Genomic DNA, 23,911 nt, shown 5'->3' with positions numbered 1-23,911 from the left:
TACGGGAGATACTAGATCTGATCGCTGTATGGGTGAGACAAATCTGTTTTATCAGAGCTCCGTTAAAGAACAGGAAATGCCAAAGCGTTTGAAAAATAAACTCCAGGATACACAGCGGTGCGTGACAACCGTAACGGGAAGCCAGGACTCAAACGGATGCTCATGGAGGGAGGGGGGGGGGTAATGAGGACTACAGCTACCAGTCTCCACAGCAGTCTCTGAAAACTATTTGCATTCTTGCTGAGCGCCCAATGTCTGTAGCTTAATACACGGTGTCTTGCGTGGTTCACGGAACAGCTCGTCAGTCTCTTCCCCTGGTCCACGCCCCAGCACGTGAAAGAGAAGTAAAAATAAATAATTCCGTTGAGTACTCAGTAAATGTCACCCTCGTGTGTCCCACCCTCTGTACTGGAATTTCTGCTGCTGGCAGAGAGTACGCGAGGGTGTTGACATACGGTCTAGGGATACCGTTTGTGATCTCAGGGGTCCATGATTTGCTGTGCTATGGTCGTTTGCTCAATGCCACTCCAGGGAAAAAGGCGCCAAAGGTTGTCTGCTGCCCTTCACAAAGGAGGGGTGAGGCTGTACCCAGCACCACCCGGGGCAATGTTTTCTGCCCCCATCAGGCACTGTGCTCTCAACCGGGAAAGTGGAACTATGGGATAGCTGAGGACAGCTATCCACAGTGCACCGCTCCTAAATCGATGGTAGCTTTGGACCATGGACGCAAACAGATCGATTGTCGTGTTCCCACTGTGACGCCGCTAACCGATTTTATTAGATCTTGTTTTCTGTAATATATCGGTGTTTAACAAATCGCTTAATTATGAATTACGTCTCAATCGTGCAGTGTAACGTTACCCTCAGATCAACGGATACTTCGCTTCAGCTGCGTTTATTCATATGTAGCTGAAGTTTCGTATCCTTAGACCTCACGATCCCCTCCCCTAGTGTAGAACCAGCCCCCAGTTTCTGTACTAATCCCCAACGAGAGGAGTAGCGTGAATCCCATATTGACCATGTCGGATTAGGGTTATGTGTGGCCTCAATCGATTGGTATTGTCCTCCAGGCAGGTATCTCTACAGTGCACCATTGTGACTACCCGCACTACAGCTCTGGAAAGAGGCGTAATCTGAACTCGGATGCCACTGTGCGCAGGTAGACAGATAAGTAAGAGTCCGCCGAACTTTTGATATCTCATTTCCTTGTTGCCCTAGCCATGGAGTCGTGCTTGTGTCTGCAGAACACGGGTGCGACATGCAGACTCCAATCACAAAAAGAGCTCCAGCTGGACCGTAGCGGGAGATACTGGATCTTGATATTGCTGATTAATCGGGGAGACATGATAATCTTGGTGTCTAATGGCTGCTTCGTTACGAAGGAGTAGAATGAACAAAGCATTTTGAAAAAAAATCTCCAGGCTAATGATAGGACAGCAACAACGCAGCAGCACACTCAGCCAGTTGTCGAATGGGTGATGTACATAGGCGTAACTTGAATCTCACGCAGAAGGTACTAATTAACAAAATTTGCACGCTACATCTCACTCTTGAGTGTGAATGAAGTTGTTAATTGCGTCGGGGTTGTTCGAAATGAGTTATCTCTGCAGACTGTCCCATGCCACAGTCCGTCTTGGCTCTGTGGCTACCAACTAAATATGTGACTGGGTGTGCATTGGGCTATGGCTAGAATGCTCTCTAAAGGGTGGTCCTGATTACCACCGCAGGTTTTCAAAACCAGCATTGTCCGGGGTGGCCTTCTCAGTAAGTCACTTTAGGCTCTCGTTTCTCGCGGCCATAGTGTGTACTCCCCCTCTCCTCCGCCCTTGAAAAAATGGGGTACTGAAGAATGAGATTAGATTTCTTACATTTTCTCTTGTTCGTTCACCGTATGTCTTACCCTCGTCTAATGCTGGTGATAGAGGCTCGGGTGCTTAGTCGCGCAGCCGTCTGAACAGCAGCATTCCCATCCCCTTCTCTGTTCCTTCAGTGGCCAGCTTTATGCGTACAAAATGTTGGAATCAACCATCGGTTACATATACATGTGAGTGCATACAGACGTAGGAACTGGCCTCGGGTGAGCAGTCGGCCGGGGCCACCCTGGATAAATTCAAATCGGGAATCACTCCCGATCGTTTCCCCGGCCAGCTGGTTACAGAACGGCCTGGTAACCGGTCTTCGGATCATAGCAACTGGAGGCTGAGACTCTTATCAGCCCCTTTCCTTTTCATGTTCTGAAAAAATAAGATTCTGTACTGCCTGGACGTATCATAGCAGTTGGAGGCTTTCCTCCCCCTCATTTATCTCACTAAAAAAGTCAGTGTTTCTTATTCTGCATTCTTTATTTACTCATCACACAAGTGGGGGGGGACACTTGCCACGGTAGCCAGGAGGGTTGGGGACGGAGGTGTAGCACAGGTAGGGTTGTTGCAGGGGGCACAACCCTAGGAATTGGCATGCAGCTCATCATTTCTGCTGGATGTCTGGGGCTCTGACCCGGAGGCAGGCTGTTGCCTCTCTCTGGCTCTCTAGTAGACTTTGCCCCATATTCTCAGGTGAGGACTGACTCTATAATTTTTCAGTCCAAAAGCATAATAGAATTGGTGGGAATGATGGACCCGTGGGAGGTCATTTCGCCAGTTGGTTTGTCCATTGCGCCCCCGGCCGTACCTCAGTTGAGGCCAGTGCCAGGATTGGAGCACCCCTGACAGAGCGCCAGCAGACGGTTAGTCCGAACATGTAGTGGTTTGAGTAACCATCATCACCAATGTTCCAATTTGCAAACCGGTGACAAAAGGATTGAAAAACCGTCATCCTCAGTTGCCACAATTTACAATGGCAGGACAGTGCAAAGGATGGGTACAACCGTGTCTTCGTTTGCCCTGACTTTGAGCAAAGGACACTAATTATGAATGCTGCTTGTGTTTAGCATGTCCGCTAGTATTGGCCGCCTGCTGTCAGCTAGCATCGTAGCACTGCAGTGCCGCCTCTGTCAGCAGCATCCAGTACACATACGGTGACAGTGACAAAAGGCAAAACGGGCTCCATGGTTGCCATGCTATGGCGTCTGACAAAGCATTCCAGGGAAAACGGACGCAAAATGATTGTCTGCCATTGCTTTCACGGAGGAAGAATTGAGTGACAACATTTACCCAGAATCACCCGCGACACTGTTTTTGCACCATCATGCTTTGGGATCTCAACCCAGAATTCCAATGGGCAGGGGAGACTGCGGGAACTATGGGATAGCTACGGGATAGCTACCCACAGTGCAACGCTCCAGAAATCGATGCTCGCCTCGGTACATGGATGCACACCACCGAATTAATGTGCTTAGTGTGGCCACGTACACTCGACTTTATACGATCTGTTTTACAGAACCAGTTTCTGTAAAATCGGAATAATCCCATAGTGTAGACATATCCTCAGAAATAATAATTGTAAAAACACTTTGAATTGCTATAGTGATTTTCACCCAAAGATTTCCCAGTGCATTACAAAGGTTGGCAAGTATCATTACTCTTGCTATAAAAATGGGGAAACCGAGGCACAGAATGGTTACGTGATTTGCCCAAGCTCACACAATGAGTCAGTGGAAGTCAGGTCTAGAACCAACTTTTACCATTCCGAGTTACCTGCTCTAACTTCTAGACTTCAGAATTTGTCCAAATATCTTTTCCCCTGCATGTCACCTGCAAACAGACATGTGGTTTTTTTTCAGTGCGGAAACTTGCAGAATTGTTTCTCAAGCCTTTTTATTCTTTTCTTCAGTCTTATTTACATTCCCATTAAAATTTACAACAGAAGTTACAAGATCAAGCCTTATGAACAATTACATAACATGAACCCACTCCAGAATATTTTATTATAGACATTTTCCTTCATTTTCTTGATTCTCCTCTGCCTCCTCCCCTCCCACCCTCTACCATTTTCTGTCTTTGTGGTATTTTTATTTAGGCACCTTTTAAATTCTTCAGCAATGACATAAGCATCTCTCTCTGGCTACAGTTTTATATTTACCCCTCAAGTTGTTGTGTGCTGGAATTTCATTTAATCTGCATTAAGTATGCTTATCTCTCAGCAAGAAGACAGCAAAGGTTAAAACTCAAGCCAGTGCATAGCATTAAATGAAGATGTAGTGGGTTGAATGGAAGCAGTTGTTTGAAATCTCATTGTATTGTGGAAGGTTTTGTGTGTAGGAGAGAGAAACAGCGCTGAGATGACAGAATGGCCGTTTCTTTCCAAGACAGGACTATCCCTATGGTTTTAAAATACAAAGTGTTCTCAGGTTTGAAAACAGGCGAGGACGGGGTATAGATACTAGTGCATTGTTCGCAAGTGTTGGCAGGGATGGTGTTGAATGACACTGTTACACACGTTAGATTGTTCAGCAGATGTAGCCCTGGCATGCTGAGTGACACTGATAGATATGAACAGCTTGGGGAGGAGCAGGAGAAAGAATTAAAGCAGGCAGCCCATTTACATCTTTTCCTTTTAATTCAATAAAAGGTCCCCAAGGTGTGTCTCTTATGCTGCCACACATGGGGCTACAGTTGTATTTGTGCATTCAAAGCTCTGTAGTCACACATGTCAATTAACTGCACTTCCACTAACTAAACTTGATAATTTCCCCCATTGGCAGTAGGGACATGAACCAGTAGGTAAATGCCTACTGGGCAGTGTGTGTTCGTGTCCCCCGCCTGACACCCTGCTTCTATGCCTGATCCACAGAAAGTGTAAGTTTATTACAAGCCCCAGCTACCAAGCCTGGCTCGTTAGCTCAAACTGTGGAGACTTCTGCTATCAGCTCTGGAGGCCCCTGATTGAGCCTGTGCTGTCAGCTAAACTGGCAGCTGTCACACGTGCCTCGATTTCCCCAGTATCATGTAGCTGGGAGCAGCACCCTGGAGTCTCTGCTGTCACCATCTCTGGCTGCATTAAAGTGCCCAGTGGAGGATGCTGGTAACTGTACTGTAGGAAGATATATATATATCAACAGGTTTCATTATCAACAGGAGAAAAAAAACTTTTGTAGTGATAATCAGGATGGCCCATTTCAAACAGTTGACAAGAAGGTGTGAGTAACAGTAGGGGGAAAATTAGCATGGGGAAATAGTTTTTACTTTGTGTAACGATGCATTCACTCCCAGTCCTTATTCAGGCCTAATTTAATGGTGTCCAGTTTGCAAATCAATTCCAGTTCTGCAGTTTCTAGTTGGAGTCTGTTTTTGAAGTTTTTTTGTTGAAGAATTATAACTTTTAGGTCTGTAATTGAGTGACCAGGGAGATTGAAGTGTTCTCCGACTGGTTTTTGAATGTTATAATTCTTGACGTCTGATTTGTGTCCATTTATTCTTTTGCGTAGAGGCTGTCCGGTTTGGCCAGTGTACATGGCAAAGGGGCATTGCTGGCGTATGATGGCAGTGATGTTTCTACACCACCAACAAAAAACAGTCTGTCGCCATAGGTTGCATCTACTCTTTAGGCTTTGCCAACATAGCTATGCTAGCATAGTCCTCATACTGTAGATCAGGGATCGGCAACCTTTGGCACGTGGCTCGCCAGGGTAAGCACCCTGGCGGGACGGGCTGGTTTGTTTACCTGCCGTGTGGGCAGGTTCGGCCGATCGCGGCTCCCATTGTCCACGGTTTGCCGCTCCAAGCCAATGGGGGCTGCAGGAAGTGGCACAGGCCAAGGGATGTGCTGGCCACCGCCTCCCAGCACCCCCATTGGCCTGGAGTGGCGAATCGCGGTCAGTGGGAGCCACGATTGGCCGAACCTGCAGATGTGGCAGGTCAACAAACCAGCCCGGCCCGGCAGGCTGTTTACCCTGGCAAGGTGTGCCAAAGGTTGCTGATCCCTGCTGTAGACATACCCATATTTAGGTACCTAATTGGTTTTAAGAGCTTAACCTTATGCAACTATGTTTAAAAATAACTGGCATATATACCATGTACAGAACATCCACTTGTCCCAGCCTACCTGTTGGAAGGATGGATGTTTTTCTGTCCTTAAAACAAACCCCTTTAGCCAGGAAAAGGTTGGTTTTTGTTGCTGTTGTTAATTAATTGAATCACCTGGGTAGATGGCTTGGGGAGGAGGAGGGATGAGAAACCAGGGAAGTTAAATTCCAGGAAAAAAGTTTGGGAATTCAAACTGGTTTTGCCCAAAAATAGTTAAGGAGGCTCATAAAGCCAGGCTTCTCCTGTTTCTGGATTACAGTTTATTTCTTTTATTTTTTTTTTCCAGTTTCCCCAGGCTGCCCAATGACTTTTGGACCAGTGGGCCTGAGAGCTTTGCAATTTATTGAAGGTGGTCAGTTAAGGAACTGACATATCCAACTCCTGACAAGCTGCAGAAAAGCTAGTAGGGCTTGGGGGAAGAAATTTACCATCCCATTGTGCTGCTTGTGACAGGTTCCTCTTTGCACCTCATCACGTTTGACATATGACGCCTTCTTTCACTTGGGGCTTCCTGAGAAACTTTCCACTGTGGAGCATAACTACAGGATTTGCACTAGGGAAACACAGGCATGTTGACAGAAGTAGGCCCAAAGCCTGTCATGGCTGACATGGGCCGTCACTTGTCACATGTTTAAATAGCTGGCATATCCGAAACGTTAGAAGCTCAGGGAGTTTGTTCAGGAGCGTCTAACTCTGAAGTGCAATTTATTAGTTGACTACCACTTAATTACTGTCCTGGTCCCGCTTTAATTATATGTAATATGATGTGACATTACTTTCCAAGAAATCGCTTTTATGATCTTAATTTTATTATCTAAATACAATATCCCTTTTCATTTGGTTTCTAAATCCCTTCCTTGTTTTGAATGTGCATCCCGTGGGTGCTGTAGCTCTGAATTAATATCCTTCATTTAGCACTGGGAGGGACGTAACCTATCCAGTAACATGTCTGTGTCGCTTCTCCCTGTCTGCAGAAGAGAAAATCTCCTACAATATGCCAGGGGCATTGACATGTAGACATCAGTGTGCTTTTTTTTTTTAATTTATTTCTTAGCAGCTGCTTAGAATGGGATTCCCTTTGTACCATCTTCCAGCTGATAACATGGTCATGAGTATGTATAATATGAGTTATGTGAGACTCAACAAAAGTCTCAAGAATATTTTGGGCCTGAATCCCACAAGCATTTATGTACATAGAAGTAGTTTTACTCGTTTGAGAAGTGCCAATGACTTCATTGGAGCTACTCTTGGGAGTAAAGCTATTCATGTGTATAAGTGCTTGCAGCATCGTGTTCTTGATCAGCTGAGGAAAGGATATTGTAACGGTACAATAATTTCTAGGCCACCATGTGACTTAAAAAGAATCTGAGTCCAGTTCTGGCTGGAATTTCCATGGAGATGCTAGGGAGGAGAGGAAGAGGTAGGTTTACTCCTCCAGAAGGATCCAAGTACAATCCCAGTTCCTGCATTCAGAGAGGGCAAGGAGTACTCAAGCCAACCATTAGCTGTAACTCTAGCCTTCCCGAAGAGGGAAGGGTAAGACCAAGCAATGTGCCTTCACAGAGCTGGTCACTCGTGGTGGTGGGAGAACACATTTCCCCCTCTTTTGTCTTGGCCAAAGGCAATATGGTGAAGGCTGATTAGTGTTGTCATATTAGTAAATGAATAGCTGCTCACTAATAATGAGAGCTTTGTTTGGGAACTGGACAGGATGATGTGTCTTTTTGGTCTAAGTAGCCGGTGTTCGTGCTTCCATTGCTTAGAATTGTCCTGACTGGTCAAAACCTCAGCAGGTATAAATTGACCTAGTTCCACTGAAGCCGAGATCTGGCCCAGTATAATTCCATGTATATTATTTAGAGAGGTCACTGCTAAATAGAAAGAACAAATTGTTACTTCAGGAGGAGACAGAGAAAAGCGGGAGAGCAGAAGACAGCCTGAGGAGGAGCAGGGGGCTAATGAGGGGCTTGCAATGAGACATGGTGGGGCAGGACTGGAGGTACATGATGGGGTAAGAGGGAGGCTCAGTGGATGCAGTGGGCTATCTGGGGGGTACAGGAGGGAGGCTGAGTGGGTGCAGTGGCCTGTCGGAGGGTACAGGAAGGAGGCTGAGTGGGTGCAGTGGCCTGTTGGGGGGTACAGGAGTCTGACAGAAGAAGAGCACATGACCAGGGGGTGACAGGGAAAGGGGGGGCAGTGGGAACTGTCAGATGTTAGTCAATGGGGAATGTAGGAGGTGGGGCTGGGGATGGGAGACTGGAAGCATGTGGAGGGGGAATGTGAGTAGGGGAAGAGTGTAGGTGTGTGGGGTTGGAGACAAGGAGAAAGGTAAATAAGGGAGAAGGATGGATGTGGGGGGAGGGGATAGAATGGCAGCGCCTCCCCCCGCCCCATGGCAGGTGTTACAAGCAGGTAAGGAGAGTTTATACTCAAGAAGCCGACAGAGAGACCTGTGTTTATGCATTTCAGGTTTTAAAAACTACCTGACGGTATTATTTATTAAATTCTCGTGGTTTGCTCATGGTTTTTGAACACTTGGGGTTGACAATAGTGTTTGAGCCGTCTGATCGGGTGAAATGAAATGTGTGCAAGACAAAATCAGAGAGATGGGGGGGGACCTATTTCTGAAAACTTGTCGATGTAAAATGCTGTGGTTTTCCCCTGAGCTGAGATGAGCATGAGACAAAATCCCAAAAGGATCTGCTGCTGTTTGAGCGGCCTGCCATCCATATTCGGTGTGTTCCAGCCACTCAGTTCTCTCTGTGTTTCCCATAGCAATGGAAATAACAAATTTTGCCATTACAGAAGATTTGCCTTTTATTGATGCTCTGTGTTAACCACAGTCTTGCAGGTACAGCTGCTGGGTTTAGCTTTCCCACAGTGTCCCCTACTGCTTGCTTGAAACATCCATTTGGATACACGTGTATAAAAGTCTTTTTATGGAACAATAAAGCTGATAAAACCACGGGTAGGTGAAATGCTCTTAATGGAGATGTGCTGGATATCCACATTAAATACACAAGCTTCATTATTTCAGAGAAGGAGATAAATAGAGAGAGTCAGATTCTGCCACTCGCAGTGAGTGGGTGCAACCCTCTTGAAATCAGTGAGCCAAATTCAGTGATCATTTAAATAAGGATGTAAATTGTTCATTGGTCAGCAAATGGGTATAAATGAAAGAGAATAAGAGGTGACATGGAAGAGAGATGCAAAATGAGCGTTTCAGAGAAGGTACTTCAGGCAGGTGCTTCTGTTTTCCCTCTCTCCTAATACCAGAGAAAGGCAACAGCCAATTAAATAAAAAAAGTAACACATTTAAAAATGATAAAAGCATTTTTTTTCACATGGCATACCATTAGCCAGTGGAACTCACTGCTACCAGATATGATTGAAGCTGTGATTTTAGGAGCTGAAAAAGAATTTGATATTTATATAAATAGTAACATCTCCAGCTATACGAGACAGGATGTGATGTGTAATAGATGGAAACCTTCATGATTCCAGGCATAATCCAATCACTAACTGATGGGGGTTAGGAAGAAACTTCCCATGGGTAGGTTATTCCATAATTGCTGTTTCAAGGACTTTTCCACTTTCTTCTGAAGTATCTGGCTCGGGATGCTGTTGGAGACAGGCTGAACCACCCTTTTATAAAGCAATTTAAGATCTTCAGCTAAGTGATGGTTGAGTGCTAAGTATTATCTGATTGTCTCTCATAATAAAAGCAGGGATGGGCAAAGAGGAGGCAGGCATTTTACTGCTTGGACTCTGAAATCTATACCTACTTACGGATCTGTTGTCTTTTGGCAGCTTTGGTGTGGCTGTAGAGCCAGTATGTTCAATGAGAAGGCAGGTGCTTTTGTCACCATCAAAAACTAGGATTTTGTAAGTCTGATATCTTTGCATTTTCCTGACACTGCTGCATGCTTTTGTGCTATGAAAAGGCAACTGTAACCCTTTTAGGTATGACGCCACAATTTCAGTGTCACATAACTCTGAATCTAGTTCATGTGCGTGGGGACCTTCTTGCCCCTGTGAGACAGGATGTTCTCTCTTTTCTATATGCAAAATTTTCTTAAGGTGTTTTCTGCTTACTGCCGACATAGAGGAAGTATTCAATATAAATTTCCCTTGGAGAGATTGCGTAGCCCCATCTAGATGTGCAGCATTTGTTTAAACATGCTGTGTGAAGCTGTCCAATGTTTACCCCACACACATGTTTGAAATTACAGCTGGCACTAGAGATTCTATATGATGTGCCAAGCTCACATCCTCTCCTTCAAAACTCACTTCTTGTGCAAAGGCCACAAATTCTAAACCACCATGTTAAAGATGGGAGAAAAGGGAGAGAGATAAAACCACTCTTCAGAATGAACCTTCTTCTCAAGTCTCTGAGGGCAGTGGATGCTGTCGTCTTATTTATATTATACAATCCTCATATAGCTTGTGTTCTGTAATGCAACACAGTTGTGCAACAGTGTCAGGTGTTGGCTTCATAACTATACACGACACAGAGACATACAAAATGTTAAGAGAGAGTGCTGCGCTATCAGAGATGCACCCTTCAGACAAAAAGTTCAAATAAGCCCCCTGTCTAGCAAGGCTGCCCCGGTGGCATTTAAGAATCCATGGTTTCAGAAAGAGGATAGGGGTAAGCCCCAGTGTACCAGCCAATATTCCCTTCTGTCACACAGGTTCTAGTGTCCACGACTATGTATAGGCTATTATGCATTTAACTACATAATTCTTAGGCTGCCTTTTTTGCTTTTAAGTCCCTTGAGCACAATAGGAGACGACAATGATTCATGCTGTTACTTGTGGCAGCTAATAAGGTGCTACAGATCTTCACAAAGCAGCAGTGCCATGCTGGGCCCGTATAGCAACATGCAAGGAATCACTTCTGAGTGAGATGAGTTTAGCACAAGGCTTACTGGTTTAGCTTTGACAAACCAGACAGATCTCTTGAGTACAAACGCCGAAGGTTTCCAGCTTGCCACAGCAAGTTCAGCCACTGGTAGAGAGCACATGAGATTCCTTAATATCTATTCTCTGTCCAGCAGCCTAACACTTTTGTTTTTCTCTCCTCCCCACATACTCCTCTTCCACCAGACCTACGAACAGAATGAATGGATAATCCACTTGGCTGGAAAGCTGCTGGCCAGTGAAGAGGCAGCATTATCACTGATAGCGTTCAATCCATTTGAGGGCAAGGCACCACCAAGGTAAGCTGTTTCTATAAAGGTGACAGGTGTATCCAGATTCCATCTACAATATGCTTCTTTATAGCTTGGAGGTGTAAACATTGTTTCTTTTTAATGTGCATTTTATTTCATGGGACACTGGTACCCCTTCAGTAGAGCTGTGCCTGTTGAAAAATTTACACCCTTTTAACACCTTTAAATGCAAATTTAAACACCTTCACCTCCTTCCTACTGCTCCTTGGGCTGACTTACAGTAGGTCAGCCGTCCTTAGGCAGAGAGCGTTCCCAAGCACTTGCATCAAGGGACAAGCATCGCTTCCCTTACACAGAAATCTTGGCCGTTGGTGCAGCCTGTGAGCTTTACACCTTTCCACCAACATCGCTTTGCGTGGGCAAAGCAAGAAAACCATGTCTGGTGGCCAATGAAATAATAGAATGATTTATTTTCCTGCAGAAATATTTAGTTTTGTTGGAATTTTGGGGTTTCATTGAAAAACCGAAAACCAGCAGCCAAAACTGAAATATTGCTACAAAAGGCACATTTTAAAAAAAAAAAAAATCTTCTTCAAAAAATAATAATAATTGGCTGAATATTTTCTATCAGCTTTAATAATAGTATGTGGCCCTTCACTCATACTCTGATGCTGTCAAAGTGCATTAAACAGATTCACAACACCTATGTGAACTAAACGTTCTTGTGAAGGAGTTCTCGTGCTTTTCAGGTCTAACACAGAGAACCCCAAATTATCTGAGAAGGGACTTAGCACTTCCTAAGACCATCCATCAGAATACCAAACTCTGTTCTTCTATTACCTATATATATATATAATACACTTCTACTCCGATATAACGCCACCAAATATAACACGAATTTGGATATAACGTGGTAAAGCAGCGCTCCAGGGGGCAGGGCTTCGTGCTAGAGCGGATCAAAGCAAGTTCGATATAATGCGGTTTAACCTATAACGCGGTAAGATTTTTTGGCTCCTGAGGACAACATTATATCGGGTTAGAGAGTGTGTGTGTGTGTGTGGTATGTGTGTGTGTGTGTGTGTGTGTGTGTATATATATATTATATTAATTATCTATCCCAAAGATAAACCGGTCTGAAGAGCAGCTCAGTGGGAAGAACAAGATCCACACCATCAACAGATACGCCCTGCCGGTCATCGATACCCTGCCGCATAGTAGTGGCAAAGGAGGACATGGAGGCTGCAAGTGCAGAGCCGGAAGCTCCTACACTGCGGAGGTTTCCACACCAAGTCACACACGAGACGTATACAGCCGGAAAGAAGGCGGGCAGAAGCTTGGTGAGCGTCAAAGCCACTGTCCTGGAGGAAAGCTGGAACATCCGGGTACATCAGTAGATGGCCCAAAATAGCTGTGGAGAATGCCTGAGGCCGCAGCAGAGATAGGAGGAACGACCAAGCAGAAGAAGTGCCATGGCAAGACAAACCTGCATGGATGTACATCGACAGATAGCTGAGGTGGCTGCATTGGGAAATCTACAGTGGCTGGAAAGGGCTGGACTAAAAGACAGCATGAGGCACTGATCATAGCAGCACAGGACAGGCACTGAGCACCAGCATGCCATTGAGCCGTCTACCACTAGAGAGGACCAAGGTGCAGACTGTGCAGAGAAGGCCTCAGAGACAGTCAACACATAGTGCAGGATGTAGATGCAGGCAGGAACAGCAACACTGAACGGCACAACCAAGTGGCTGGCATTGTGTACGGAAGCAATCTTGCACTATCGGGCTAGCCTCCCTCAAGACCAGATGGAGATCCACAGAAGGTTGTGGAGAACCAGCGGTTAAGATTCTGTGGGACTTCCATCCAGATGGAGGCGGATACTGGCCATAACAGACATCAGTGGTAATAGACAAGGCCAAGAAACAGCGGTGGTGAGATATAGCAGTGCCAAGCGACAGCCATCAAGAAGGAGTATGAGAAGCTGGAGAAGTACGAGCCCTGAAAGAAGGAACTAGAGGGATGTGGAAAGTGAAGGCCAAAGTGGTCCAGTGGTGGTAGGAGCATTGGGCTGTGACTCCTAAGCTGGGTGAGTGGCTCCAACAAATCCCAGAACAACATCAAGCTCTCTGTCCGAAGAGTGCAGTTGCTAGGAAAGCTATGCTATTGCGAGAACCCTCAAACTCCCAGGCCTCTGGTAGAGGACCCGAGGTTGAGGAAGACACATACCACCCATAGGGGTGAGAGGGGAATTTTTATTTTTTTTTATATATATATAAAATTAGGGCTGTCAAGCAATTTTACTTAAGTGCAATTCCCACCAACATAAACCAGAGCTTCCTAATATCAATGGGTCTTCTGTTTTCCTAAAATCCTTCAGACACCTTGCTCTGCTTATCTGATTTATCCAGATGATGCTTAGATACTGCATGGACAGGTGCTATAGAAGATTTTCAGGCAGATTGACCGAATTCAGATTTGATTTTACCAAATTATCTACTCACCTAGCAGAACTCAGAACATGGATTCAACTTTAGTGTGGCCACATTACCCTCCAGCCATTAAAATCCAAGACTTTCCATGGAAGACAGTCATGGCTTGGAAATACACATTTATTCTCTTTGGAGCCTCTGACCTTTCCTTCCCACTAGCAATGCGAAGCAAACCGAGAGATAGTGCCCTACTGTTGAGAACAGGCTCCTATGATACATAGCGCATGGAGTATTACCCATAGCCAGGAGACTCTCAAGCCTAACAGAGTTCCCATAATTTCCAGTTTATTGTCCGAGGCATATTATTGGGTAATATCACAGTTTGCTCAGTTACACAATCAATAGATCTGTTACACCAAAATAATTACATATTGGATGTAATCCAAGGGGGTTCTTGGGGAGCTTCCAGCAAAAGGCACACTGGGATATATCAGCGCGTCCCTTGCCGCTGAATGATACAACTTTTAATAATGTTTACTGAGGGTTTCTCGGCTCTGATTAGCCCTGCTTGCGTTAGCTTTACAAATGAGGAACAGATCACTTATGTCACCTGCTCAGCTAGTCGCCCTGGGCAGTATTAAAAGGAACATGGAGTAGAATGTGAAGCCTGTTCTCTGGTGTAATTTGGTTACCCCGTCACTCCTTGGCTTTTTGTGAACTTTCACTCTGATCTACTAGATGTTCCTTGAGCAAAACCGGACTGCACCACTGGGCTCAGTATCTATTTGAGCAGCTTCTTATGCTAATTAATAGCACAGAGAACGTTGCTAACTGTCTGATAATGCAGGAGGGGTGAAACTCACCGTGGTGCAGAGGGCCCTCTCACAGTTCTGTGGTACAGCAAAGGCACCCATTCTAGGCTCCTAGATCCTCAGCCGTCACCTCTCTGCGTGTATCACTCCCTGGTGACTGGAGTTTTTCCAGGCTACACAGTTCCCTGCCCTACACTATGCTATTGCTAGCAAGTGAGACTGCCTGACTGGGCCAGCGCATTGCTTATTCTTTGAAGGCTGTGAACAGTGCATTGCCAGCAGTTACAAGTTACCACATCGCTCTGTCTAAAACACATCTATTATTAAGGGGAAAGCATTACAGAGAAAACCGATTAAAAACAATAAGAGAACCTAAACACATATTAATAAGCTTACCAGAGATCATCCCACCCACCTTCAGCTCCAGTCGGGGCTCTGGCAGGAGTTTGTCCTTCAAACCCCACCAAGGCGGTTTTCTGTGGTTCCCAGTTGATAACAGGGGGAGGGATAGCTCAGTGGTTTGAGCATTGGCCTGCTAAACCCAGAGTTGTGAGTTCAATCCTTGAGGGGGCCACTTAGGGATCAGGGTCAAAAATCTGTCTGGGGATTGGTCCTGCTTTGAGCAAGGGGGTTGGTTGGACTAGATGGCCTCCTGAGGTCCCGTCCAACCCTGATATTCTATTTTTAAAAAAAACAAAGAAAACAGCCTCAGTTTAGAATAAGCTGAGCAGGTTCAGTATATAGCTTGGGCCTTTGATCTCCAGCCTTCCGGAACAGGCAATCAGCAGACAGCGAGTCTCTCCTCAGGGCATAGCTTTGAAAGGCTGGCGGTTTGCATACCTGGTGGAGGGCATTTGCATTCGCTTCTCTTTAGATATTTCCCAGCAATTCCACTTTGCATGTGTTGTCCCAAAACACCGTTCCTGTCTGCCATGTGATTCAGTGTTGTCTTGTGATCATCCAGGCCCCCAATCATCCATAAGCTTTGGACTCCAAAGATACTTACCCTTCATTCAACAAGCGTTTTTCAAGGGGATTGCCGGAAATTGCCCTACCCATCAAAGATACTGCCACCCCCACCATTGAGTCCTGTTTCTGGGCTGCGCAGAGGCACAGAAGCTAGCTGGTCTCACAGGGATACCTCTGCAGAGGCCCCGGGGAGAGGTCACCAGGGGATGGGCCTGAATTCATGTTAATGCGCAATTGGCAAGAATGAGCTGGAATAACAGCCACCAGAGGACTGGACGGCAGCCCAGCTCACCAGTCCTCATTTATGCAGGTGGATTTCCATCCCTGATCTCAGCAGACTCCATTTGCAGAGAATCTGAATGCTTGGGCTTTAGCCGTATGGTGTTAACCCTTTGAGTACGTCTACACTGGGATAAAAAACCCACGGCACCAAGGCTCAGAGCTGACTGAGAGAGGTCAGCTAACTCAAGCTTGCGGGGTTATAACATCACAGTGTCAACATTTGGGACACTCCCTCCCCCACATGGCTTCAAAGCCCAGGCTCCAGCCAGTGCCAGAACATCTACACGGGAATAGTATAGCCCCGCGAGCCCAGGTCAGCTGACCTGTGCCAGCCGAAACCATGCCCGAGGGCTTTCTTTGCAGTGTAAACATACCCTTCGAGTTCTCCAGCATGGTTCCTTTTTTAAAAAGTCCTGAAGGCTGCCTGCCTTGGAGGGGGGGGGGGGGGGTTGCTAACAGAATCTGGAGCCCTTAGACACTGGCTTGAATCAGGCGCCCCTGTTGGCAGCAAGCAAAAGTTGTTACCGTCTGACAGCTGTGGGCAATAAACAGCTCTTGCAGTTGATTAAACAGCTGAAGTGTTTGATAATCCCAAAAGCTGTTTATTGCCAGGATACCCCCGGTGCCATAAACATTGTTCCTATTATACACCAAAATCTCCTCTAACAACAAGCAGTAACAACTTAAAAATCAAGGAGAAATAAGTTGTTTCTTGCCTTGTAGCATGTTCATAAAACACGAGCTGCCTGTTTGCATCTGTCATGCACTTTTCAGCCTTATCATGTTAAAAACAAACAAACATGTAACCAAGTGCAAGGTAAGTTTAGAAACAAGAGAATAACTGAGATGTGGTTTGGTTAATATTAAATTTTTCCAGGCTGTGATCAGTTACTGTGTTCTGCAGAAGGTGAAAAAATAGAAGATTTATGTATTTAAAAAAAACAAACCATTATCAGCATTAGCATCTCTTACTTTGTAAACTCTTCTGTGATGGTCAGTAGATATTATGTGTCAGGATGCATCCTAGGTTGGATATTAGGATGCAGATGGTTTTATATCAGCAATGGGTCCTGAATGTGATTTTATAACTGCTTTGATGCCATCCATTGAATAGATGGTCCTCTATATCTTGTATAACACAGTGTTGATTCATCACTGAGTGACACCAGTTTTATACCAGTGTAGTCTAAAAATTTTTGCATTTCTTTCTTTCTTTAATTTCAAAGTTAGCCAAGTTTTTGTCTGGATTTAAACATTGCCCCATATCTCTTGCTTCCCTGATCCTGCACCTAAACCAGCGTGGCTGGACTCTTGCACCCATAGTCTCAGTGAACTCAGTGGGGCTGTCCATGGATCTGTGGGATTACCTGTGCAGTTTGGATAGAGACCCAAACATCCTGGAACAGGAGAACCTGAGAGTGAAATTTACCAGAAACCGACTAATCTGTTTTCAACCAGGTGAACTGAAGGGGAAAGAACTGAAATAATTAAACACTTTATTCCTTTAATTCTCTCAGTTGTAATCATCTTATGTGTTATTAGTGGTGTAACACAAGTCATGATTTTCTTTTAAATATATGTTTTTAAACTGGCTTGTGCCCCTTTTAAATCCAAGCAGAACTTGTAAGTAAAGTGCTAATAATACTCCATTTTGTTTTGGACAAGATTTTTTAAAAGTTGCTAGTGACATTGCTTGTTGCCATTTTGGGGTTCTTGAGACTTCTTAAAGAGGTCTGATTTTTCAGGAAATGCTGAGCACCCACCCGCTTCACTCAGGCCTCTTCAAAGTATCTCAAATTGGGCACAAAACACTCAGGCACTGTAAATTACTAGCCACTTTTGAGAAACCACTAGTTAATTTATTGGTTTTACAACATTGTTTTTCCCCACAAAACCTTAATTTGAACATTGACAGCAATAGCTGAAAACGAAAGATAATGTTTTTGGCCTCGTAGGCTCCAATGATTCCCACAGTCAGTGCGTAGACTGAGGGTATCTACTAACCCATACGCTCCAGGCCACATCTGATTACTACAAATATTTAACACACCTTCTCTCCCCACCTTACAGCTAATTATCCTGCCCACCAAGATTCTGTTCCACTTCAGTAGCTGGGTGGAAAAATTCTAATTTTCCTACTATTCCACCCCCCCCCCCCATTCTAAAGGGAATGTTGAGATTTAATTATTTTCATTCCCTGCTAGACTAAATAATTAGGAAAGGGGACTGTTTTCCATAAGAACATTAAGTTCCATACTCCATAGAGTTTATTCTGCTAATGGAAACTCTACACCTCAAATAGCCAAGGGACTTTCAAAATGAGTTAATGCCTTCAAAATGAAATTTCTGAGACCAAAGTTTGTAGGTTTCTTTACAACTCTGAAAATTATAGTATTTTTTCAAGTGTGATAAATGTAAAATGAGAAACAGGTGACTGATTAAAAATGAGTGCATTGTTGAATGTACAGCCTAATTGAGTGTGAAACTTTACTTCAAGCAAAGTGATGTTATTGGAATGTAGATGTACAAAATATTATTGTTCAGTGGATAGTTCATAAAACATTCGCCATCTTAAATCTAAATGGTAGGATTTCAGCTAAGAAATGAATTCGTGTTTTAACATACCGTCATGGAAACAGAACTACAACCAAAAATGGATTTTGCTTACAGAAAGAGCAAACAATTGTTTCCATTTCTGACTGTAAATATTCAGTGACTCTCGTGTGAAACTTTTCAAATGACAAGCCTCTCTTTTTTTATTTCTTAGTCCCACTTGCTTGGAAACCTGTGGGTTTTCATTTGAGTTTTATCCCTTCGTCGTAAACTTTGGTTGATGAAGCCTCAACACACAATTTAAAAAACCAGACCCCGACATCCAATTTTATTCCTATAGGCGATATCTTTTAATCTGATATTATTTGACTAGAAGAGCATTAGAGGTTAGTATTATGTAGTGTTCATGTTCCATCTGTTTTATTTTCTGTGTCCTTAGTAGACTCAGGACTTAATGTATATGGACCAGATCCTCAGTGGGCATACATCAGGATAGCTTCATTTAAGACATATCTTGTGTGTTAGCTAACATTGTATCTGATATGAGGTGAGATCTTAGGCAGTATCTGCACTGCATGCCAGTGTTTGCAGCACGTAGGCTGTGTGTAGCTACACGCTGCAGTGAAAAGCAAGCTGCGTCACATGTCAATGAACGGCACTGGCACTGCCGGAGCCTTTCACTGCAGTGGGGAAGAGCTCGAGCACTGGGGATCTGGCAAACCCTTTGTAGCCACTGCCTCCTTCCCTGAGAGAGCCTTTCCGTGCTGCCAAAGCCTTTCCTGCCTCAGGGAAATGTTCCAGCAGTCAGGAAGAGGTGGGACACGACATGGCTAGAAATAGCAGTGTACAGGGAGAAACACAGCTTGAATGAGTAGAGAGCCATGTAGGGTATGTTCTTGGGTACAGACCCACAGGCACAGACATGTCTTTACTCACCTGGGCCGTGCCTCACCATCTATCCCTAGGCTAGAGAGGCTACACTTGTGTACTCTATGTGCTGCTGAGAGAAGCATGCAGTGTAGATGTACCCTTAGAGAGGATGGAGTAGTTTGTAGTTTTCACATGAGTTAGCAGGTTGAGGTAAAGACTATGGGAGATCTTGAGATATTCCTTGACCTGCTAACTTATATGAAAACCATAAACTGCTTTGTCTTTAATAGGAATTTACCTCGTGTTAGTTACCAAATATTAGCTAACACAAGATAAGAATACTCTGTTTTTTCTCCAAGTGAAGATCAGGCCTTAGAGTCAATAGCTTTTTGTTTCTGGACATTAGTTGAGTCAAAGACATATAGAGGGGAAATAACCAGAAACACTATATGGATACTATTTCACGGACTCGTTCACACTGGCAAATGGAGTACATTTGGAGCATATGTGAAAATGAAGTGGCTACTGGAAACCTGTGAAGCAAGTGGCTGAAAAATGTGGTGAGACTGCAGAGTCCAAGAGGCATGACTGCTACCAAATGAAGTTAATCAAAGCCAATAATTTCAGATGACCGGAGTTTGTACCTTTTGGGAAAAGGTGGGAGGAGGCAGACCCACGATTTAATTGCTCAGAGAAATCTATTGCGTTTCTCACTTATTTGCACAATGTAGCTCTAATTGTTGAGATTTCTGAGGAGCTCTTCACTGGCATTGTTGGGAAGGTGACAAAGATGTCATCAGCTTTTCTCCAATAGAAATAAGAGAGAGGTTATAGGTGTGTTGCGGAATCATCCCATTACCCCATGGTTTGGGGGAGCACTGCAAATATAACACCAGTTCCCTGCGATAGGAGTGAGGGGGGAAGAGAACAAGTATATAATGGAGTTCTTCTCAAGTAAAGAGGAGGAACTGTGCAGGTATTTCATGGGGCTCTCCTCATCAGACTGAAGGAACATCTGGCATACTCTGGACTAGGGAAAGACCTTGCACATGTACAAGTTCACTCTGAGTTTTGCCATGTCTCTCATGATAATTCTTCCATTTTACATTTACTTGATTGATACTCTGATTTGGAAAAACTTGGCCATTATAAAATCTTTGGGTGCATGTGAAATATACAACATTAACGCTGAACGTATGGAGGAAGTCAGTCGGAATAAACTCAAGCCACACCTTCCCCCATCTCTAGTAGAGCTTGTCAAAAAAATTTCAACATAGTTTTTCATCAAAAAAATGCAATTTGCTCAAAAGCGAAGTGTGTTGTGAGAACATATCAATTTCAACTAAATTTTCAACCAAAAAATCAAAACAAATCATTTTGACTTTCTTGTTTCATATTGATAAGGTTAAATGTTTCATTTCAACATCCTTATTTCAATTCATTTTGTTTTGACTTTTCAGTTATGTTAAAATATTACTATAAAGATCCAGTTAAATCTATAGATTAGGTTTAATTTCTGTCATGTAATGTTTCAATATTATCAAAATGAAACATTTTGACATTATCCAAATGAAATGATTCGATATTTCCAAATCAAAGGTTTGTTTGGAATTTTTGTGTCAGCTTTCCAGGAACAAAAACAAAATTTGAAATGTCCGAATTTCCAGCAGGATGAAAAATTCTGGTTTCCAACCATCTCCAGTAAATACCCAGAATTTACTAGGAAAACTCTCAAAGATGCATCCAGCTAGTGCAATATTGTACTGTTCTTTTTTGGTCATTGCTAGTAATCATCTCATAGTAGGACGGAGGTTTGCTTCCCTTTGTTCTGCCCCTGTAGCTGCATGTTTTATTTATGCTCAGGCTGTCATTTTTCTGCCTTTGTAACCTGCTCTTATAGTAACTCTTGTGCATCCCTTTTGAATTAAGCAAGAACAATAGAAAGGAGAGCAGACCCGTTGTCACCATTGGCTTCTATGAGTTAGTTGGCAGCATGCATTTGGGGTGACCAGATAGCAAGTGTGAAAAATCAGGACACTTTTATTTGCGGGGAGGGGTAATAGTTGCCTATATAAGACAAAGCCCCTAATATCAGGACAGTCCCAATAATATCAGGGCATCTGGTCACCGTACATGCATTCAACACATAACCTCCTGAGAGTCACAAACATTCTAGGTTGAGTAATGTCACTTCTTTCAGAACCTCAGACAAACTATCACCTAGGTCCTGCACTGAATCCATGTGGACAGACACCTGCACCCATCCAGCGTCCCGCTGACACTAGAAATGCTCTAGTTCAACCGCAAGTAGATGAAGGTGGTAGAATCACTGGCTGGAATTCTGTGGCCTATGCAGGAGGTCAGGATACACGCTCCTAAGTGGGTCCCTTGGTGGCTTTATAATCTGTGAATCCCTGACTTTGGCAGAGTTGTGCATAGTGCAGGAGACTGCCCATATGCATCCAGTAGCTATGCTTAATGTTCCCAAAATGTTGAGAGCCGAAACCCATTTTGGGAAAGTAAAACCAATCACGCCCTCCTTCAATCTTGACATACTAGCTGGGCAGCACAAAGTCCGTTGGCCAGTATTCTGCATCCCTCCAGCTAGTTCTTCATCTGCCTCCCCAGCCCCAAGAGCGCAACCCTTACCTTCAAAAACACTAGCTTAATGGCTGCATCTCATATATGTTCTTCTTGGAGGAGGAGGTATGGTCTATTGATTAGTGTACTAGCCTGGGACTTGAGAGAACTGGGTTCCATTCCTTGCTCCCTTCCTGTGTGACCGTGGGCATGTCCCTTGGTCTCTCAGAGCCACAGTTTCCCCATCTGTACAATGGGGATAATGGCACTGTCCTGCCTCCCAGCAGCTTTGTGAGGTTAAATACATTAAAGACTCTGAAGCGCTCCGACACTATGGTAATAGCAGCCACAGGAGTACCTTAGATGAAAAGCAGGCAGTGGAAGAAGGAAAATAACCTATAAAACTGCCATTATTTTCTAAATGGCTTTCGATCCAAGATTAATTTATGATCTCTCTTGCTAACAGGCCTAGAATAAGCAAGAAAACCTATGATGGAGGCTCTGCTGATTTGATGAATTTATACTTCCCAGCGTGGCATACTCCCTGATTTACAACTAAGTAGGAAAGTTTGAGATAAAAAAACAAAATGAAAAGAAGATTCGTGTTTTGGTTTCTTTTCTCCACCCCCGTGTGCCCTGTCAGGCCATTAATTCCATCAGAAAACACCGTTCCTGTTTTTTTCCCTCCAAAAACTCTCAGCTGTTACAGGGAGACAGCTGCACCCTCTGGAACTAATTACAGCTGTCTAGGAGATTTAGGCCTTGATCGGTAACAACTTGAATATTGCTACTAATTTTTAACACATACAGTTGGAAGATGTCATAATAGTCTGATATATGATAGAATCTTAAAAGTGCTACAGCACAGCTGCTACTGGGCATCTGGCAGGATGAGTTGTAGAATATTGATTTAAGAAATAATGCTTATTATTTTTAGTCTTTCCCCCCTCCCTCCAAGGCCACATGATTTCATGGACTGACGACGGGCAGGGATGATAGAGTGTGTGTGCTTGCACAGAAAGGCAGGAGTATGCGTTATGCATGTGCCATTGTACTGTTGCACCTATTAGTTTGATTTCCAGTGGGTTCCTGTTTGGGTGGCTATGCTGAGCCTCTCATTTCAGTAGTCGTTACTGAGATACTGATTGAACTTCTACCATGCGGCCGTTTGGATTTTTAATTCTGGATGCTGTTACAGAATGAATCTGACGGTCTGTTGGTCCATGTTCTGCATTTTATGAACTGTTGTTGTCACTAGGATAAAATAACACAGAGAGTTCTGCATCTCCCAAAGACCATGTCTGACTCACCTTAGCTGGCTCTAACCTGTTGCTTGCCGTTCATCTCATTATTTTGTCCTTGGTGGTTTGATAAATTGCAGTTCTTTGGGGGGATCTCTTAAAGGACATTACCTTTGCAAAACTGGATCCAGTTGTTAGTCCATGCACTCTGGTTTCGCACCTTTTGGCAGTAGTTAACACCTGATGCTTCAGAGAGAGGCAAAAATAACCCAGAACCATTCTTCACTTGGTAAATCACAGAAAGCGATATTTGTAAGAAAGAATTTCCTTCTTGACCCCTGCAACTCTCATGCTTCAGGGTTGAGAGTTGATCATCTTTTCCTCAGTGTGTATATTCGCCAATGTTGTTAGTCCCTTTTTAAAGTATGAGAAAGTACTGTATTTAGTTTCCTCATGACCTTAGTAGGGATTTTCTCCTTGCTCTGGAGCAGTGAGCAAGGCTCATCCCTGCAGTCAATTTCTTGTGATTAGAAGAGGGCTTTGGGTGTTTCTAACCATCAGAGGCGTAAAGTTGTGGTACAGCCTTCCCAGGCGAGCTGTGGGGGCAGAATATCTAACAGCTTCACAAACTGAGCTTGATAAGTTTATGGAGGGGATGGTATGATATGACTCCCTACAGTGGCATGTGGCATCTGCAAGTAGCAAATATTGCCTGTGGCTGGAGATGGGACAGATGGAGAGGACTTTGAGTTACTACAGAATTCTTTCCTGGCTGTCTGACTGGGGGTCTTGCTGACATGCTCAGGGTCCAACTCGTCACCATATTTGAGGTCAGGAAGGAATTTGCCCCCAGGTCAGATTGGTAAAGACTGTTTTTTTTCACCTTCCTCTGTAGCATGGGGCACAGGTCACTTGCAGGTTTCAGTTAGAGTAAATGGTGGGTTCTCTGTAACTGGAAGTCTTTAAATCAAGATTTGAGGACTTCAGTAACTCAGCCAGGGGCTAGGGCTCTATTACAGGAGTGGGTGGGTGAGGTTC

General features: G+C 44.2%; 1 protein-coding gene across 4 annotated transcripts in view; it reads left to right on the top strand.

Annotated features, from left to right (window-relative positions):
* LMF1 (lipase maturation factor 1) overlaps window positions 1–23,911 on the top strand; it is a 346,467-nt gene that overhangs the window by 313,187 nt on the left and 9,369 nt on the right. For all 4 annotated transcript variants that reach the window (XM_032762724.2, XM_032762720.2, XM_075069143.1 and 1 more), the window contains one exon: window positions 11,073–11,185. In XM_032762724.2, coding sequence (XP_032618615.1) covers window positions 11,073–11,185 — 113 coding nt within the window. The remainder of the gene's footprint in view (window positions 1–11,072; window positions 11,186–23,911) is intronic.

This window comes from Chelonoidis abingdonii, chromosome 9, assembly GCF_003597395.2.
Source record: "Chelonoidis abingdonii isolate Lonesome George chromosome 9, CheloAbing_2.0, whole genome shotgun sequence".
In the NCBI taxonomy this organism is placed as follows: Eukaryota; Metazoa; Chordata; order Testudines; family Testudinidae; genus Chelonoidis; species Chelonoidis abingdonii.
Note: the sequence above shows the minus strand (reverse complement) of the source record. Positions and strands in the feature narration are given on the sequence as shown.